At 44.9% G+C, this 21677-nt stretch overlaps 1 protein-coding gene across 4 annotated transcripts in view; it reads right to left on the reverse strand.

Annotated features, from left to right (window-relative positions):
• The window catches only part of LMO1 (LIM domain only 1), a 68560-nt gene that overhangs the window by 40552 nt on the left and 6331 nt on the right, over window positions 1–21677 (reverse strand). Inside the window, exon 1 of one of the 4 annotated variants that reach the window (XM_040609526.1) lies at window positions 20612–21102. The exons of 2 other annotated variants lie outside the window; for them this stretch is intronic. In XM_040609526.1, the coding sequence (XP_040465460.1) occupies window positions 20612–20633 (22 nt within the window). In that variant the 5' untranslated portion in view covers window positions 20634–21102. Of the gene's footprint in view, window positions 1–15549; window positions 16108–20611; window positions 21103–21677 lie in introns of those variants that run through there. One more of the 4 variants, XM_040609524.1, reaches the window with a different exon arrangement.

The following is a 21677-nucleotide window of genomic DNA, read 5'->3' on the forward strand; positions in this document are numbered from 1 at the left end:
GAGTGTCACTGCTGTAAGTTTACAAGCGAAATGAGAACAGCACACACTGAGAATCCCTAAGTTGAGATCAGGATTTGGCAATTTTGGTTTTGTTGAGCTCAAATTTTTATCTAGTTCCTTGGGATGTCAGGGGGTGGGAAACAAGTCATCATTTGAGACTTAAACTCATGGAGCTTGCTCAGTGATGAGGAACGAGCCAACCAGCCCAAGCAGAAAGAAAACAGGATGAAAAGAAGCAAAAGCAAACACTGAATATCCATCAAGTGTAGCACAGGGGCTACTGCAACATGTCCACAGCTCCTCAGTTCAAGCACTGTTTAATTTGATGAAAAGTTTATAATGGCAAAAGACAAGTCCCAAATATTTGTCCCAAGAGACAGGCAAAGCTTTGTTTACAGAAAATGGATGCAGCTGCATACAGTGAAACATGCCACAATCAAACTACCGTGGCCACGGGACAGCACCTCTTCCAGCCTGGAAGGGAAGGTGGGGGGAGACTGTCGCTCTCTGGTGTCACTTTTCAAGCCTTGCAGATCGAAAACTGTCAGACTTTATGGCTGGTCACCTACAGGAGATGGCAAAATCATTCTCTTTTCCTCTACCTTGGCTGGCACAGTTGCTATTGCTTTCAGTGCGCTCAGGATCCCACCAGGGCATGTTTTTTCTTCTGAGGGTGTGATCACTGGCAAATTGCAATTCTGGATGCAAGCGTGGCCACCACGCAGGAACAGTGCACGGTAGGCTGCCTGCGGGGAGCACAGAAATTGCAGTGGGCACAATTAAAGGCAAGCAGCACATTGCTGCAGCATGGCATCTCCGGTTGCTCTACCTCAGACCCTGTCAGTGTTTCCAGCAACTCTTCCTCCCAGACTTAATACAACAGTTGCAAGACACAAAAAAAAAGCAAGAAAAAGCAAAAAATCCACACAAAAGCTTTTGGTTAGCCTAGCATCTTGGCCTACAGCTACATCATGCTCACTCCAAGACAATACTAGGAAGAATTCCCAAGAAATTACTCAGGGAAATCTAAACCCTTTAAGACAGATGCACCAAACCCTTGAGAACATTCACTTGTGGACAGCGCTGATGTATCTACGAAACCCCAAGAAAGGCCCAGGTGCTGCATCACCAGAAAGGCCTTTAGCTTACCAGACGTTACAGAAGGCAAGAAATCAGGAATCCCCACCTTTGCTTTGAAGCAGCAGGATGCTCACTGACTTACACCAGCTGGGCCCTGCGTCCTGACTGGAGGTTTAACGCTGGTGGGCACCTTCCCTGGTTGCTCCATCAGCTAGGGGCAACTGCGGGCTGGATGGAGAGGCTGGCAGGCGGGGGCAAGCTCTCAGGAGCACACCTCAGCTCAGCCCATTTTCTTTCCACAAGGCGCTCAGCAGAACTTCCACGAGGGACTGAGCTGCAGCAGAAGCAGCAGCACTGCCTGCTTTGGTGCACACGCTGACAGCGCTGGAATACACCCGTCTGCAGCCTGGCATTGCTTCCCGCAGAGCGCATCATGATGGCAGGGGTTGCATTCAGCAGGGGCTTCTTAAAAGCTACTCCAAGGCTCGCAACTGGACGCGTGGCACCACAAACCCCCACAGCTTTTTGTGAGTTAACACCAGCTGTTTCCCACATTAATGCGTGATGCCTCTGAGCACTGATGCTCACACGAAACCAGGTTAGAAATCTTAGTGCTACTATCAATTCCTGGAAAAGGGGCAGTGATAATGTTGCACCAAACTAATTTCATCGGGTCAGGGTTTTTTCCCATTCAAAAGAGTACTCTGCTGCCGTTTCCACTACAAGCAATCCCATCTCGTTATGGTCAAGCCTACAGGGTGGACCACATATAGGGGAAGAAGAAAAGATGCTGTGAAACACCGCACTTGGCAAGAACTGACTGCTGTAGCTGTATCCCAAGTATGTTACCACAAGAATTATGTTTCTCTCCCACCCTCCCCAAAGTATTTAATTCAGGGCAGAAGGCGTAGCACACGCTCACCTTTGAGCTCCCGTACCACAAGCGACTATATTCATTCAGCTTCCCTATTTAACTAAATGGAGTTCACACATGCTGCAGTATAAAGTTACCTCTTGCCATCTGAAAGCAGTCCAATCAATGCTATACACAGAGAGTAGCATTTGAATCAGCCTTAAGTTAATTCTTAGTCGTCGAAACTGTGACAGCACGCTGACCCTTTCAAGTCAACTGGGAGCAGGCAATCTTTGCAGAAGATCCTCAGGCCTTTAATCAGATTCTCAGTGGGTTTTAAAGAGATACTACAGCATCAGTTTGTAAACATCTCTCTAGTGAAAATAAAGATTACTTCTGACCTAGCCAATTACTCAGTCCCAGAAGATATATCCTAGAGTTATAATAGAAGGAACCATAGGGAAAGAAAATATATTTTAGGTAGGGGGTAGCAAAACCAAATCCTAACTTAGGATGCAGGCAGCACTGTATCCTGTGAAAAGATCAGATACAGAGAGAAATGCTTATTAAAAAAAAAAAACAAAAAACGAAGACTGCTAAATCATCTGATCCCTTCTCCTACCAGGGCAAGATTGCTCTCTTGATCGCAGAGCCCTACCAAGATCAGTGCAAATTATCAGATGAAACTCTTCCTGAAAAGCAGGTGGGATGGGGAAAGGCCAAAGCATTACTTTGAGGAGACCCATAGTATCAGGTATTTGTTTGCCCCATCACAGAGAATCTGGGGCGAGATGTCAGCTCCTGGTAGCACGGACATGCTGTAATACATGTAAGCAATGAGAAAGAAAATGCTGGAGGAAGAAAGCAGAGGACTTGTGCTCAGTGCCAAGACTGTCAGAGACATTAAACAGTCTCTTGTTGCATTGCTTCAAAACTGCATTTTAGCATGCGGAGCCATTGCACTCCATTGTGGAGAGATATAATTACTGACTTTACAAAAAAAAAAAAAAAATCAAGTTATTTATTCTGGAATTATTACAGACTCATGTGTAACAGACATCACCTGATGGCCCATAAATGCTCCAAGGGCCATTACTGCCTCACAGGTCAAGACCCATTTGAAGGTTTTGAAGTTTACGGATCACTGCTCTCAAGCCACACAGCACAGGCAACACCTGCACGCCAACACGTGCAGAAAAGCTCGGGGAGACTTCTGGGAGCAGCAGCTGCCTGTGCCTTTTCACACTCTGACCAAACCAAATCAGTTCATTGAAAAGTCCAACCTGCAGACATGGCTTTTGCCATTCCCATCTAACAGTTCACCCATAAACTTGTAACTTCTGCTTTTTTTTTTTTTTTTTTTTTTTTTTCAGGGAGCACTGAGCAAGAAAATGACACTATACCCTCCATGCTTCCCCATCAGGGCCCCCCTTCTACTTTACTTTCAGAGAGAAGTAAAAATCCCAGCCAAGTGACGGGTTTATAAAATTTTAATAGGAAAGAAAAAGGTATCCTCAGGCAGGATCTTATGTGCAGACTTTCACCATAAATGAATGTTCATGAAAATATGGGTTTTATATGGAAACACTGACAGAGCTTCATACACTGTGACATAAATGCCTCAGCACGGACTGACGACTGAGGAGGACTCGTGCGTCCCACCTCCTGCAGCTGGAGGCTATCACACCATCTCTTGCTCTAACCCAAACAATTCAGCTTCGTGTCTCCACTATTCTCTGGGGAAGCCCGATCTAGAGACCAACTTTTCTGAAGCTCAAAAGCTTTCAAGTTGCTAGCTTAGAAATATTCTTAGCCATTTCTAACTACTTGTTCTAATGACAATAAAATATTTTAGAGCAAAAAGCCCATTTTCCTTCCTCCCAGTGTCCTGGCAGACCAGTCCGCCTTCATTTTGCAAAGGTAGACAAGTTGAAGCATGGATCCCTCTGTCTTCACGAGCATCCCCTCTGCCCCTATTTCCACATAGATTTACTGTCCCTGAGAATGAGTGACACGTGGTTCAACCATGATAGACAAGGTCTATCAGTGCCTCTCTCCAGCACTACTAACAGTGATTGTTATTAGCTGTTTCTTGTTCAACCCATTCCACGACTGCAGTTGCCTTCTTCCAGCTACCTCACACCTCAGTCTTTCGAGTCAACCACCATATGTCCGTGCCACCCTTCCTCTCTTCTGTGATTTCCAGCTGATGGTAATTCCTGCCTGTAGCTGGTCCAGAAATCCCAGTAGAGATCAGCTGGGTCTCCCAGACCCCTCTGACTGTTGTGAGCTTCACACGGGAATGAAACCAAAGGGCAATGGAGCAAGGCTTCAATCCCCCTCCCATCAGTTATTTGCACGGCAAAACCTTTCAGTGGCATTTTCATGAGACCAGGAAATCTGCACTTAGTGCTCCCAGAGCAGCTTTCCCACCCTCTATACTAAAAGGAAAGTTGAATTACTTGTGTTTGAAAGCAGAATTCAGGGGTTTGGTTTCAGGATCTAAACTACCACTTCTGAAAACAGTAGTGCTTGAGGCTCATTTCCCTTCATCTCCCAGGTTCAGAATAGAAGCATTATTTCTCATTCACCAAAAAAAAAAAAGAAAAAAAAAGAGAGGCCACAAGGACCAGTCACACCCCAATTTAGGCTGTCACTTCTTAAAGCAGTAGCAATCTAAGAGCAGTGCTCCATAGCTAAGGTACAACAATCCTGTACAGACCTAAAGCAGTTTGTGGTTGTTTTTTTTTTTTTGTCAGCCATTGGGTACAGACACACACTTCTGCAAGTCAAAGTTTTGCTTTCAGAAATTGAAGATTCTGAATTGCATGAGGAAGATGGGTAACAAGGAATGGTACCTGCATGATGGACAAAAACCAGTGGCTCTCTCAAGTGCGACGGAGACCTAAAGTGGCCGAGAACCAGCTCCATCCAAACATTCCTCTTGATCTCTTCAGAATTTAATTGTCATTCTCTTTAGCATATACACACACACAAGGCAGATTAAGAAAAGAAACAGTGTGCAGGGTGGAAGCACCATTACACAGTATTAAAATGTCAGAGGTTTAAGCTCTGTGTTGGTTTAGTCATGAGTTACCAACAACCACTGATGGCAGACATAAAGCTTCTCTTAAATTATTAAGCATAAAACAGCAGACTGTAATATTTTGCTAAACCAAAGTACAGACACAGACAAAGATGTCATTTCAATATTTGAAACCAGCAAGTTTAATTTAAAATAAGAGCAAACCAATAAGCTCAGAAAATAGCAATGTGTGAGGGGAAAATTACACTGCTAGAGAAAAAAGTGGAAGGACTTAAGAAATTTATAAAAGTAATCTCCAAGTGGAAATTAGAAATCAACCCCTAGAAACAGAATAACACAAAAGAAATATTACTGTCCACTTTCTAAATCAATATAACACTGCTACACGACAGAATTACCATGGTAACTCAAGTAAAAAGAATAAAGCAATTCTTATTATTTCAAAATAAAATCACAGCCTGAAGCCCAGCTTTTATTACAACTGCTGATAGATCGCTGGCTTGTATTTATCTGAAATATTGCTTTTCAATCAGCTATTTTATGAATGTACAAATTTCACTGAGCAGCCCACTTAAACCGAATGCTTAAAACCCCCAAAAAGACTGGTCAATGAATCGATTCTATATATGCATACATTTTTTTAAAAGGAAACCTTATTATAGTTTTTTTTTACTCTATCCAAATTAAAGAGAGATAAGGGAATGAGCGAGAGTAAGTTAAAACCTTGTTTAGTCTGACCTCTCTAAATTCCAACTTAGATTCTCTGAAAAAAAAAAAAAAAAAGTAATAAGAAAGAACAAAGAGGACTAACAGCCTACCCTAAATACTGCAGCCCCTGCACAAGGACAGGGAATGGGTGTGCATCAGGGGGTGAGCGCAAACACACACCTAAGAGACACATCTGTTCCCTCCTAATCAAAGGAAAAGAGAAAACACTGTCTAAATACAAAGTTGCTCAAGGACATTTTGACTTGCCCTGCTGGGTACTTCAGACATTTAAAGCATTGTTTGTACAGCTTGGAAAGTGCATCGAGCACAGGATACTTGTCTGTTGAAGCCGCGCTAAAGGCAGAGCTCAGTCAAGTTCCCCCACGCCTCCACTGCTGATGCCACCTTTTAAACACATTAGTGCAAGGAGAAAACCAGCAGGTTACCTTCTGCTCCCTCCCCCCGGACATTCAAAAGATCATCAATCAGGAACTGAAAGCAACAGTCCTCTTTAAAAATAACAGCGTTCCTTCTCCACCCCTGCCCCTCCAGTCCCTCCTCCAGCCACAGCAAACCCCCCTGGACCGCTGAGCACCCAGACATCACTAGGGATGGGGCAGAGCTCCACAGGACCTTGGAGCAATCACAGGAGAACCAGGACACCAGCTAGCTAAGAAGCTAAGGCACCACCTAGCAAAAACCAGTCCCTAAGGAAGGCCTGTCGATTGTCGGGATGTTTTACAGCAGTCTTACCTAATTTTTCTGTCACACATGTGAAACGGCAGCGTGGAATGCAACCGACACTTACAATCACAGCAAAAATCAGAGGGGAACATGACCAATGCTCACAGTTATGGCAGAAAGATAAGCTATCGAAGGTTCTTCCTCAGCAACTTGCGATTACTTGGACTAAACCTCAGGGACACACACAAAAAAAAATTTTTTAAAAAAAAAGCCTATTAAGAGGGGATCACCACAACTGCCCCAACAACAGTCAAGGGGAGCAACTGTTGCAATAGCACTCCGTCCTTCCCAGGAGATACAGAAGCTGTTTCTCCCTTTTTCTGCGGAGCTCTGATCTCCAAACCCAGCATGGGGGAACAGGCAAGGTGGGACCCCAGCCCAGCACTGGGCCACAAGAGGTGGCCTTGCAGATCCCACTCTCCTCTTTTGCTGGGCAGGGCAGCCAGGGCTTTGCAGACAGAAAGCAGAGCTGCACCAGCCTGGGACAGCTTGCACAGAAGTCCACCCATGCCTCAAGGTGGCACATCCCACCAGATACTCCGGCCTTGGTTCCAGAGGGTGCTGACTTGGGGTGCACAAATTCCTTAATACTGGCAAAATGCTTTGAGGATTAAAAGCAGCAGCAATATGCCAAGTATCATAGCTGGAAGCTGCAACAAGCGCAATAAGCCACCTGCCAGCTGTCTGTTATATTAAAATATTTCAGTGTTCTTAGAGCTGCTTAATTTCCCATCTCGCTCTAAGTCCAGAGGAACTTTGTGGGCTGCTAGTTTTGCCATGTAGCAGTGACATTGCTCATTATTTTTAAAATAGATTTAGAAGCTGTGATCACACTCAGCTCAATCTAAAAGTATGCACTGTCTTTTAGTGCAACGTGGTCCTTTGCCGTCTACTGCAAATGGGTTTTAAAAGCAATGGTGGAAACAATGTGTGCTTAATCTGAACATGGACTGCAGAGAGGTCACACGCTCAAATATCCCGTTTTATGTGGTATCTGGTTGTATTTTAAAACACTCTTGCTAGAGACTTCAAGCCAGCTGAGGTCGCAAACAATCATATACAGATTAGAAAAGGGAAGGAGCTGGGGGGAGCGAAGGGGAGCCTTGTCTGACACACTGAAATAGGACACTTGAAATTGCACTTAGTATTTCTTTAAAAGAAAAAATGGCTAAAGTAGCAAGCTTCAGAGAAACAGTAAATGCAGGGGTGGTTAAAGAGTTTTTATTCAAATAAAGTCTTGCCCCAGGAGATGGAGGTAGAATCTTGAAATATGGAGATAGGATTTTACATGTGCTAAAAGCATCAGTGTGACACTTTTTGGAGAAAAAAAAAAGGGGGGGGAAAATACCTTCGTTGTTATACATGACAAAATAGCACCTAAATGTTTGCTTTGATCCCAGCGCATAAAGGGTGAAGCTTTTAGGCAAGGAGCGGCAGGTGATCTCAGCTCTTCTGCAAGTCCTAATGCTCCTAAAAGCCACTCTTCCAGTTTCTGTAATTGGGCATCAGTAGTTAATGTAGTATTGACTGCATTACATGCTCCTGTGCATCCTCTCACTAATGCCAATTGCATCACCTTGTACATTTACCATATTGCTTAGCCAATAGCTGTTAAAAGCAATCCAAATCATGAATCATATAGGAAACTTTTAGCAAGACACGACATCCAAAGGAGACAATTTACAGTTGAGTTAATCTGGGTACATTAGCGAGACATGGATTCAGGAAGACAGACCAATTTATGTTACTTTAGTTTTACCCTTTATTGCTTTGTATAGGCAAATGAATGGAAGGGCATGGAGTAAAAACAGATATAAAGGAGTCCTTTTCAAAACAGATCTCCATTCTGTGCAGACAGGTCAAAGGGTTTGAGACTGATGCTTGTTCGGGCTTTCATAACCATAACAGGGTACTTACAGAAATCATTTTCCACAAAGGAGTATAAAGATAAATATATAATGGATTCTGAATAATGTTCAATGCCCACCCCCACTGCAAGTACATTAGGCAGAAACCAGGTTGCTCAACATTATCCAAGGCATGGCCTATCCACAAGCCACCTGCCATCAAGAGTGCCAGGAAGAGGTTTCACTCAAGGTCCCAGGGTAGGTCTGCTCTCACAAGCTCTTTCAGGTGGGAACCCAAGGCGGGAGGTGTTCTGCAAGACACACCAAGGCTCACAGGCTCAAGCCAGTCCTCCACCCGTACATCTCTACCACGCCACTTGTCAACATACAGAAAGCATGACCTCCCTCTACCTACTTGACTTGAAGGGATTGCATCCTTCTGAAATGCAGACCCATGTCTCTGGAACAGAAGGAAACAACACAAGGATTAAAGAGGTATTGGCTAACCCACATCAGCCGCACAGTAGAGCTAACCAGGAAATAAATTAGTAGCAAGTTCCCTCTGAAGAAGTACATTTTACTGAACAATTTCACACTGGATGCTTGACCAAAAGATGCATAGCAAATAGACGTAGCACCTTTTTGCTTTCCTGATCAAGCTCAGTAGCACCAGGAAAATAGAGGAGATGGGGAAAAAAGGACAGCTAGGAAGTGTGCTGTTGCCTCATCTCTTAGGGGTAGTGAGTAATTTACAAAATTTCTGGAGGGGAAGAAAAAAAATAAAGAAGATTGGTAAAGGAAATTAAGGGGAAGCACTGGCTCATCACCCAAAATCTTTACAAAAAACCGGAACTGCATCCCTAAATAATGGATTCCAAAATATTGGTAACTCTGGTGTTCTACGCCTGGTTTAAAAAAAAGATCATGATTCCCCTTTGAAAAGCTTCCAGAAGTACCTTCGAAAGAGTTGCACATGCAGGGAAAATGCCAAAACAAAACATTTTCACTAGCTGATCAATTTAAACAGCTGTGGTAAAGCTGCAGCCACTGGCACCATCATTAACAATTTAAAGCATGGCTGCTTTTGTCTTCCTTCCCAGTTACATTCTCATTATGCCTTTTTATTTATTAGAAACACAGTCCTCCGGAATACATTTCTATATCTCAGATCCATAATAAACCAAGTTGGAACATCCCTGGCTTCTACTCAAATGGATGTTTACATTGGCGAGAGGGTTAATTGTTTAATTCTGCTCCAAGTTCTCTGCAGTTCAGTCATGAATATGGAAGAGTCATCCACTTTTCCTTTAAGAGAAACTAGAACTGTTGAAATCAGGAGTTTAAAAAGAGGGAAATATTACTTCCACTGCCCAAATCGCCCTTTCAGAGTTTGATTAGCATGCAAGGAACTCTAAACACTGGCATAAAGAATTCAGAATTGTTCAATGAAAATAAAATAGCCTCTAAATTTGGACAACAGCATCCATTATCTGCTTTGATGTGCAAGGTACAAAGAAACTAGCTTGCAAGAACATTCACTGGAAAGCTGAGCATCTGTTTGCACAGGTAGTACCCAACATCGCTCTTGAAAACTTGGGCTCGGGAGTCATCCTGTTGAAGGACAGAGAAAACGCGCACACAGGCTTACACACGGAGAATTAAAGAAGAGTAGCTGCAGTGAATTGTTTCCAGACCATCTATAGGTTTAATTATGTTAATCTAATAGGGAACAACTTACATTTTAAATTGCCCTTCCCTCCACCCCCAAAGTCTTCAGTGAACAGGAGCTACATTCACTGAATAAATCATGGACTGGCAACAGTTACGCGCATTATTGAAGTTGGGGGCAGTGATTTCTACACAGTTTAAAACAATGTCTATGTATTCTAAATGATGACAGTTCTGTCCAATTTTAAAAAGATATAGACCCATTAGAGTTTTATAGTTCAGCATTTAGCAGCATCTGCAGTGCCTTTTTTACTCTTACACTGCAACACTTAATGCTTGATACCATTATTCTGATTTTGAATTGATTTCAAGTAAAATACCTTATTTGCCATAAACTTTCATATTCTTTATCTAAGTAAGACTCCTCACAGATGCAATCAGTCATAATGCTGAAAGAACAGTTTGCCTTTAGCAGAAATGTAATAGTTCATGCTAATGACAGTGAAGCAAAACTTTGAGCAGCAAGCACATTTCCAAAGAGAGTAAAACCATCTCTAAACACAAAGCCTGAAAACCTTAAGAAAGCCTCCAAATGAAATCAATTAATCCTCCAACCATGATAAATTTCTTAACCATTTAAGAAACGTATTTCAGACTCTGCTGTGACCCTTTATCACCAGACCTAATGGATTACTTTATTAATAATGCACTGCTCTTAAAAGCAATTTTTCCGAAGATTCTACCATAAGAGAGCATTTTCAGAAAGGCTATGACAAACAGGCTGACATGTTCATGTTGTATCTATTAAAGATAATAAAATTTAACACTAACTCCAAAGAAGACAAATTATGTTCCGCTGCCAGGGTATCAAGCATACTTTCTACTATATTAAACCAAAATTAGAGCAAACTAATTTCCAAGAACTGGCTTCTTTTCCGGTATTACCCAAGCTGGAAAATATTCCTACACTGTTTTAACACTTATGTCAACCAGACAACTACCGCATGTCACTGGCATCTGGGAATGAAGAACAATGGCATCCTATAAAGATGCCTACCCAGAACCTTCAACTATCTAGTCTGAGCACACACCAAGAACTATTGGATTGCCTAGCAGGAATACTACTATACAAAGTAGTTTGCTCCTGTTAGGTCTACTAACTCCTTTCACACCTCTTCTTCCCATAGGAAGAGATGTCATTAAATAGATATCTAGGTTACCATTGCTCCAGCTACAGTACCTTCCATTTCTTGGAAAGGTTTAGGCAATTACTTTACTATCTCATGGTTCTCTGATTCTTCTGTATTTGTCATTTCCAGGGAGAGGGGACACCTCCAGGAAGACTACCTCTAGCTCCACACTTGGTCAGCTTTGGAGAAATGGTCCAATTTATTTATTTGTTTATTTGTCCTTTCTGGCCAAACCACGTCTCAGGGTTTATTCTGTTGCCAAATGTGCTCTGGTCTTACTCGGATTTCTGCTTTTACAACCTTCTGTCTCTTCTTCCTAAATATATTAATCCACTGCTGTGCATTTAAGTCACAAAAGGACACTGTGTCATGAACTAAAGCTAGACCAAACCTCTGAAATTACACCAAGACCATGTGTGACCAGATCAAGCCCTCAAAAAAACAACAGGTGTCCCAGCTAAGTAAGTAAATACAGCATCTCTGGTGACCTCAATCAAACATTCCTTGATGTCTGGGAAGGTGTGTAGTTGTTCTTTATACATGGGGAGCTACACAATGGCAGACCATGGAGAAGGTCCAAGGTAGAAGTGTATGGGAGATTAAAAAAAAAGAAGGGGGGGGGCAGCTTCAGGAATATTACGCAACAGAAAAATTAAATTCCATGTTATATGAGGAAAAAGCCACCCTGCCATTTCCCCTTCTCTCTCCGCACAATTCCTCACTAGGTACACCTGAGAAAGGTGCGTTAAAAAGAAAACAAAAGATACCAGCAGCACACAGAACAGCTCTTCCTATAGGGCACTCTTTGTATTAGGCTTGTGTACAACTTGTACATGCCTTGTTTTTGTGTGTATAACAATTTTTATCAACAGAAGAGGATTGTCAGGACCTATCTTGCTGCAGGAAGACCTCCCTCCATATCCATCTACCTATCTATAGGTACCTCCGTATGTCTGCTGGCATACTCATCTGTGAAGCCAACCGACAGCTCTACTGTCCTGGCTAGGGCGCTGTGGCACCGCTCCTGTAACTGACATTATACAATCAATTTCACTGCTTTTCTAATTCCAAACGCTGCTTTTCTTTCCTTCTGTGCAGGGTAAGATGGGCTCTTACACAACAGGGAACCCAACTGCTGCTACTAATCCAGTTTCAAATTACCTAATATTCATTGCCCTAAATACCTCCCATCAACCTAAGACACATTCTCCATCGCCAATGCACACAACCACTGAGTATCCGTATTTTTCTTCTCATTTTTGAAGAAAATGTGGCAAATTTTTTAAAATAAACCCCAAGGTTGGTATACAGGCACATATTTAACAGAGTGCTCCAATATTTATTTACTTGGCCTACTCTTGCAATCTATTTAATCAGAGTTCTGCTTGAAAACACAAAGGATCCGTGATTTGTAGTGCTACTGTCTGTGCAAACATCGGGACAAACACACAGCTGATCAGTGTTTTTACAAGTGCACACACACTCAATAATTTGGTTGAAGGATACTATGTCTAGTTAACACAGTACAAGTTAGCTAAAAAGAAACTTTCACCCCCCCACACACATATAACAAAGAGCCGTGATTTCTATTAGTGCATTTCATACCATACATGCTGATTACCAGGCTGTGCTTCATTGTTAGCAGAGATTACAGCTGGGATAAGCTGCAGCTTTTTCCTAATTGCTATTATGAAGACTGAATTTTTGTTTTGTGTCAAGCATTATTCACACATTATACTCCAAAATTTGATCCCTCCATGATGCATTATTGATTCCATGCAGGCAATCATACTGCCACCAATGTGAAGAATTAATTTGGGCTATTCTACTTGATTTGCATTGCTCCATCATAGCAGAACATAGTTCTAATGGGAAACACAAATTGAAAAAGAAGATTTAACAAAATATGGAAAATGCTGACGTCCCTTAAAAGAGATGAGTCCTAAAGGGAGTCCTAAAGGGGGGGGGGGGGGGGGGGGGGGGGGAGGAGAAAACCCCAAACCCAGCGCAACACGTGTGGTCCAGAAAGAAACAAGGTCAGTCAGCCAAATTCATCTTAGTCAGAGGAAGGTTACAAGAGTAGCCTTATGCCTCTAATAAAGTAAACTAGCTTGCTTCAACTTATATTGCCAAAGAAAACAACTGAACACCTCTGAGAGTGACACTGCTTCAAAGCCTTTGAAACCCTGTTAGCTTCATTTGTTTTCCCAGCGTAAGCAATACTCAACCACTTAGCGTGTCTTTTATCCACAGTCCAGTCAAGTGCAAAGCTGATCTAGAAGATGTGTAACAGATGCTTCACATCTACTGGGTTTTTTACAAGTTCTACTGCGTTAACAAAGAAACTTATGAGATCTCAACAGAAATAAAGCCCAGCATTTATTCTGATTTTTTTCCCTGAAGAAGACTATTTCACAGTTTAAGGATGTCAGCTTAATTAGCACAGAAAAAAATCAGAAGGGCGAGACAACTTGTATACGGGCACTCGCTCCACATTGGTCAACTCTTAGTCAAAATCTGTTTGAATCTGCATATGAGGGGGGCCTGATAATGATGTATTTCTTCTTGGTCTCATATTTGAAAGGTGTGCAATCTTTATGAAAAGTCCATTCACATTTTTTCACTGTCCCAAGTGCTTCACATCGAACAAAACCTCACATCCCATCCACACACCAGACTGATAATTTTAGAAATCAAACTTCTAATGAGATAAGGGCCTCAACATGCTAGATGTAAACTACAAGGTAGTATTCCCCCCTCACCCTTTTTTGGGATGCAAGGAGGAGAGAGAGAGAGAGAGAGAGAAGAGAAACTTCAGCAGAAGACTTCTGGTTCAAAGTGAGCATCCGTCCACTATTTTCAACAGTCAAGCATTCTTTCCTAATTATTCTCCAGTACAGTATTAATTCAGTTTTAAAATACCAGAAGGCAGATATGGGTTAGGGAACAAAAATCCTATCACTCCAACTTATTAGCATTGGGCAGCTTTCAGTATTATTCACAATACATGATTAGCACCAATCTGACATGGGAAAGCAAGTGACTTTGAATTACAAGTTATTTTCCTCATAAATATTTTAAAAAGCAATACATATATTCAAGTAAAATCAATGCTACTGCCAAAATGCTCAGCTTCCAAGTTCTCCAAGCTCTCTGGCTCCCTGTGAAAAGCTGTTTCCTGTCTACAGTCTTGCAAATATTCAGTAATTTCTTCTACTTTCAAGGGACAACTGCCTATGACTTTTTTTTTCAACAGTTAAGAGATTTCTGAAAAAAATTTTTAGAAGGTCGGAGAATCCAGCAACAAACCCGTTACACCGCACACTTCACCCGTTTATAAAGGTGAAACGGAACAATGAGCTGATAGCTACCTATGTGCATTAGAAAGTTAAGACGTAGTTCCCACTGTCAATACACAAAGTGCTGCCAAGGCAGAGGTCTTTGGCAAGAGACAGCACCACCGATGGAAGTCCATCCAGACGGCTACAGAAGCATCCTGCTCTGCCTCAGTTCTAATCTTTGCTTTCAGTGTACAAGCTATCAGGGAAGACCTAAGCCACAAAGCAGCCTCAGACAAAAACTCATTAAGAAGTTGTGATTAGACTTACCACATTCGTCCCAGAAACTACTGGTGACTGAGCAGTTAAGTTGCATGCCCTGGTAGGCAACGTGCAAAAGGCGGCATTGGGTCACTCAAAGTACTGACACTGTCTATCGTTCCTTACATCAGTTCGTACCCACTAGTCATCCTTGATAAGGACTAGTCAGCTTTAAGAAAAATAAGCATATGCGAAGTCCCAAAACAAGTCAAGCTCTCCTTCAGCTTCATTCATTAAATTACCTCCCAAATGAACCTCCACTTGTGCCATTTAGAGAAGGGAGTAAATTCTTAGAATAAGCCAATGCTTTTTTTTTGCCAGAGCAGCTTATTAGTTTATTGTCATTACGTTTATAGCTATGAAGAAAAGCTGTGAGAAACAAATATTAAAGGCACATATTAAAGAGACCCAAATGACATGCAATGGAAAGGAAAGAAAACCTCAAAATTAGATTTACAATAAAAGCTGTTGAAATAAACAGGCTAAAATGGATATATTAGAGTAACTTGTAGAAAGAAAAAAATCTAAATAGAGATAAAAGACACAAAATCAAGCTGTTTCTGCTACATCCTTCAGCAAACAGAGCCTGGGGTAAACTCTTCTTGACTGGTTCAATCATGCCAGAGAGAAGATTAAACCAAAAAATAAAATAAAGAGCAAGCATGCTTTGACCAACACGAGACAAAAATGTCAGAAGCTGAAAGCAGAGCGCTCCGATACGCGCAGCACACATCTGTTTCAAAACTATTTATTTCTACATTAGTAGCACACAGAAGACCCCGAGCACAGGCTTACACAATCTCAGCCCACCTACCGTCCTCCTTGTCCAGCACCATCATCTCTGCAACCAAGAAAAGTCCGGGGGCAGATGCTTCTTCTCCAGCAGCCTCCGCTCAGGGGAGAAGAGAGCAAGTCTCTGGGAACACAAATGAGCTACGGTACAGCTGATCGTCCTTTAGCAGCAAGTGAGCTCTAATTACCCAGTTGTCCAGCTTTTAACCTAGATTGCACTCAGTTAGAATTACACTCAGAAATAAAGCACTTTGCAGATACAAAAGCAGTCTCACCTACTTTTGTGCCTCAGAATTGCAAGGAACTCAAACTGCAATTTAGAAGGAAGGGGGATCGGCGCTGTTTCTTTGGTTCTCACCTTCTAAATGGCTCAATTTGCACAGTATAATCTATTTTAATGTAATTGCGTTTGATAGCTCATAACCCCGGCGGTTGCAACTACACAGCTTTCAGCCTGATCAAGTGTTTTCCCTTTGGATTTAAGCCGAATCTAAATCTAAAATCATATTCGGCGAGGGTCGGCTCCCTAAGCCCGGCTGCTGCTGCCCTGCCTCTCCATTTGCGAGCCCCGCACGCTGGCTGTTGAATAAATGCGCATATTTCCCAGGCCCCCCCGGCCCGGCGGCTCCCCCTGCCCGGCTCAGCAGCACCACCTGCAGCCCGGCCCCGCCAGCACCGCCCGCCGCGGGCCCCGGCTGCGCTCCGCGCCCCGCAGCGGGGCTCTGCCCGCAGCCAGCCCGCAGCTCCCGGCGCCCCGCGGCCGCCTCAGGCCGGCCCTGCGCCCCGCAGCTCGGTTTCAGGCGGCGGTTGTGACCTACAACTTGATACTAATTTTCTGTGCAAACACGCCGGGTTTGTTTTCACACGGGCGGATTAGTTTCAGGGAATACTCCGGAGGCTGTAGCTCCGTTTTCACTGGGTCGGTATTAAAATGAATGTACAAACCCTTACAGGGTCGCTCCGCTTTTCAGCTATGCCATCAATGCCCAAATACAAAGTGACGAGTTTGGGGCCCACGTCTTTTATCCTTCCCCTTGCAACTCACGATCCCGCTTCCGACAAGTCATCCGTTGTCTCCAATGGCGCTCGTAAGGATTGCGGGATCAGACGCTTCACTACCGAGATCAACAGCACTGTTTCACTCATCTCTGTCTTTTAATCCGAGAAAACATTTCATTCCTGCTTTAATGATACCTCTTCCTCCCCTTTACAACTGATACAACGCTACTCCAGAAAGCATGATAGTGGGCTCAAGTTATATCCTTAATACCAATTTTTAATTAGATTCCTTATCCCCAGCTCAAGTGGCTTTTCCTTCCCCCTGCATTCAGAATACTTAATCCTAACGGTCCTTGAACATATTTGATGTTAAATGTAACGTTTTACATTGAACTTCCAACAACTCCTGTTTCCTAGTGATACTATTTGCAAGTGTTGAGTATGTATTTTAGCGTAGGAGTGCGGCCACCATAAATAATCATTTTATTTTAAGAAGCATCACAAGCAAAAAAGGAGGAGGACTTTATCCCAAAGATCAAAGTCTAACAGTTAAAAGAATCAGTGCAAAAACTAACAAGAAGACAGGCTTTTCTAAACGTGAGGTGTTTTAATACTTCTAATACACTATTGGCCTCCTTTAGGAAACGGGTGAACTCCAAAAACGTTCAGTCTTTCTGTTTGCGTACTTGTCAACCCTATCACCTTCAAAAAGGACAGACTGACCCCAAAATATACGGTACATTTAAACTTATGCTATTTGGTAATTACAAGAAAGGCAGCGTTTTGATAAAAATGAAGTTAGCCACTGCCTATCGCAGCTGACTTCCGTGGCAGAGTAGCACACGCAACGCGCTTGTGAAGAAATGCGCAGCACCAGATCAATGTATGTTTTATTCCTTTACTGCTCCATCATGTCATAGAGGCTGGTTTACTCCCTTTGCGAGGAGATATTTTTAAACGCTTTATCTGCTTACTCATTTCACACACCACCAACAAAAGAAGTTTTCTAACCCCCAACAATTTGTACAGCAGTTAAAGTCAACCACAATTAACACAATCTGTTGGAATTAATCATGATACCTGATGTCAGTTTACTTTTTTAAGCAGAAGTCTGGTCTTTGCAATCAAAACATTTATGTATTTGAGAAATATCTTAACTCATTATCTTGAAATTTATAAATGCACTGCATGGTGCGTAGGTTGGCTTGCCCACAGCAAATTCAGCAGTGATTTATGCAGCGGAACTGACTAAAATGCAAGCCTTGAAGTTTTTCACTCTCAACCTCCCCCCCCCCCTCGCTCAGCTCCTAACATTTCTTTTGGGAAGGTATTTACCAAAGTTCCACTGTAAAATGGTATTTTCTCATATCAAGTCACGTTGCATCAGTCAGGTTACACTATTGTCACTTCAAACATATGAAATGATGTTACCTCCCTGACATAACTTGATGTGATGCCGCAACACATCAAGTCAAAAACATTGTTATTGTTTTTTTTTCAGTCTGCTCCTTCATCCTCAACGATATCCATGAAGACCACAGAAAAGTATTATTGCATCTCTACTACTTCTCTCGGCGCCACAAAGTGTGCTTGCCAAGGAAGCTTTTCACTCACAAAGCTGTACAGTAGTTATTAGACTTCACGGGTGATCCTAGTGTCACACTAGGGCTAGCACGCACCCCTAGGGCACCCTCACAGCCCCAGCCCAGAGCCGGAAGAGTGGGTGGCTGCCTCTGAGGCCATGGCCATGACCCAGCTTGCCAAGTAAGTAGCCTTCAGGGATGCAAAAGCAAGGATACATTGCAACCTCTATTTATTAGGCAGCAAGCATTCTCCTTGCGATCCACAAGGACCACTGGGAGAGCAGGGGGGGTATTTCTGAAATACTACCTTCCCCACACAGTAGTAACTACGAATAGCCCCACTGCTGCCAGAGACCTCAAAAGAAGAAAACCCCTCAAACCCTGCCCCCCAAAACCAAAACCCACCACCAAAGAATCAAAACCAAAAAGCCCACGCATGGCAAAGCCTCTTAAAAATCAAGGAGGGAACTGGATACTAGCCACAACGCCAGGATTTTTAGATGGTAGAAATCAGACTGGCCTCTGGTGGGAAAAAGAAAAAAAAAAAAAAAAAGCGCCATTTATGGGAGTAAAACAGACCCATTTTTATTAACAAGCTCATTCAAGCTTGATTTCAAAAGGAGTTGGTTTAGTTAGCAAAAGCTTCCATTTTAATCCATTTGTAACCTACGCAGGTCCAGCATCCCCTTTTAACATTCACAGATGAGCGGGCAAGTGGAGCCCATTTGAATCAGGCAGAATGAAACGTACAAAGGTAAAATAACCTCTTCATAAAAAGTTTCTTCTCTCAATCCCACCTCCTGTCCCCAATTTCTCCAGCACACTTTTAAAAGTGAGCCTAATTCCTCTTCCAGCATAACTACTCTGTCAACAGCCCAGGAGATTCCCAGGCGTTACTGCAGTTTGTTGCTCTGATCTCCACATCCCTCTCATCAGGGGTTTGTTTCCTCTTTCCTCCTTTTTAAGTGCACCCTGCGCTAATTTCCTACCATCGCCACCATTATTCCCTTTCATGCAGCCACTCATGAGATCTCCTGGAAGGAGGCTGTTGAGAACCGTCTGGATAATCAACGGTTCTACTTTAATTTCCTTACACCACCATCGTGCCGGCCCCAAGCTCCTTGCGTTTAATGAGTATGTCTGCGACACCTGAAAGAACCCAAACACCCCTATCAGGAAACCCTCTTCAGATCTCAGTTTTTCCTCCCAGCTCACCTGTGCCTCTCGCTTCTGCAAGGGAGGCAGCATCCTGCTGTTAGCTCCTCAATCAGATTGCAATGGATACAGGTTGGCAGGCACACTCGGACAGAGTCGCTGGGATTAAGACATCACCCAGTCATTGTTATTATTAAAGGGTATTAATGGAGACGTTCTAAAAGCGTTGCCTGCCTTTTCCTCCAACAACCGAGCAAAATTCAGGGGGCTCTCGCAACGCAGGTCACCCCTGAAAGCGAGGTCAGAGAAACACAAACCTTGCTGCACATACCAGTAAGAAATTACCCTCGCCCAGTTCCTCTGTCGTTACTTAACCCTTTTACCTTTGCACACAGGGGGCGAGGGATGAGAGAAGTCTTTCTACTGTCAGCCCTCGCCGGCCACTCAGATGAGTTCATTCCCTCCTCAACACGCGCTTTCGACTGGAGCATTATAGACCCCATTAATAACACTACATCAGCTTACTTCAGAGGGCCGCCAGGAACCGGAGGAATTAAAAAACGCTGGGAAAGGGATTGTGGGCCCAGAGGCATGTGACGGGTTTGCAGCAGGCTCCCTCCCCACGCACCTCTCCGGGGCAGGAGCATTTAACCTTGCAGCTGTGCGCGCTCCGGCCCCCTCCCAACAGCTGGCGGCACAGGCCAGCCTGGGGCTTCTCTTCGTGCCCCATCGCTCCGCGGGGCCGCGGCGGCGGGCGCTCACCTTCGGAGGCAGAAACTCCAGATCAAAAGGCAAGGGGAAGGTGAAGAGAAACAAGGGGGGGAAACCGCGCAGGAAGGCATCTCCCACTGGCCTCCTCAGCCCGGTGGCCACTTTCCCGAGTTGCCCCCCCCCCCGCCCCGAGACATTTTATGGGCATTCACGCACCGCGCCAGGCGGCGCCGAACGGGAGCGGGCGGCATTCCGGCGGCCACGGCCTCGGGGGCACCGAAGTTGGCCCGCCGGTGCCACACGCCAAGGCCCCCGGCGCCGATGGCGGGCCCGGTGCCGGGGCTGCAGGCGGCAGCCGCCCCCCCGCAGCGCTCCCCGGGTCCGGGGCGCTATCCGCCGGGTCCCCAGCGCGGCCGCCGCGCCGCTCGGCGGGGGCCGGGCACGCCCGGGCGGGGAGACCCCGCTCCGCTCGGCCTCCGAACCGCGGCGGGGCGGCGGCGGGCGGGGGGGCCCGTCCCGGGCGCGCTCGCCGGGGCCCCTTTGTGAGGCACCGGCCGGGCGATGCGGGACAGGCCGGGCAGCGGCGCCCTGCCGCGGCGCAGCCCCCCGCGCCCGCCGCCCCCCGCTCCCACCTACCGTCCTCCTTGTCCAGCACCATTGTCCCGGGCGCCGAGGGCGGCCGCCGCCGCCGCCGCTCCGGCTCCTTGGGGCGCTCCCCCTCCAGCCGCCGCCGCGCGGCTCCGGGGGCTGCCGAGGCGGGGGGCAGCGGCGCGGCCGCCCGGCGCTGCCCCGGGACGCGAGTTGGGAGCGCGGCCGCGGCGGGCTACGGTCGCGCCGGGCGCCGGAGAGCCGGGCTGATGCGCCAGCCGCCTCGGCCCCGGCCCCGCCGCTGCGGCGCGGGTGCCAGCTTAGGGATTAAAAAAGAAGGCGGCGGGGGATGGGGGGAGAGAAAAGGTAAGGGAGGCACAGTCTCGGGGGCCGGCTCCCCCGCTCCGTCCCCTCCAACCTGCGCTGTCAAAAATTGTCTTAACGTAATCGCGTGTGAGAGCTCGCAACCTCTCCCCCCTTTGCTGTTGCTACTGCAAGAGCTTTCCAGGCTTCTAAAGTGCTTTTCTCTTGATTTCACTCTAAATCTAAAATTATATTCAAAGGAAGGGGGGTGGGAGGGAGGAAAGATGTGAACCTATCACTGAAAGCAAAAGCACTTGCCGCCTGCCTCGCTCACTCGCTCTCTCTCAATTTATGTGCTTTGCACTCTCTCCTGCTGCTGAATAAATGCACACATTTCCCAGGGACCCTCAGATTCCCCTGTTAATTAAATCAATTCATTATGCTCAGATCTGATTAGCAGCCCCTTCCCCCCCTCTTTGAATCAATTATTCAATACACAAACATAATTGCCTGTGCCAGAGGTGTCTAAGTATTAGCTTATTTAACTCCAAGGACACTAATTACCCCTAGGGCAAGGGAACTTTTCTCATTAATTCTGACAAAACACAAAAGCACAGTTAAAGTGTGTGTGTATATACGTGTGTGAGAGAGAAAATGGGGGAGCGTATAGCCGGGGAAGGGAGGCATTACTCTAACACACGTGTTACTGTATAAATAAGCTCAATTTTCTTTCTACCTTTCCATTTGATTATTCCCCACTTCTCCCCTTTGCTAAACTTGCCCCATCCGCCCCTCTTTTTTGAAAGCCAGG

Source organism: Falco naumanni, chromosome 10 (assembly GCF_017639655.2).
Source record: "Falco naumanni isolate bFalNau1 chromosome 10, bFalNau1.pat, whole genome shotgun sequence".
Lineage (NCBI taxonomy): Eukaryota > Metazoa > Chordata > Aves > Falconiformes > Falconidae > Falco > Falco naumanni.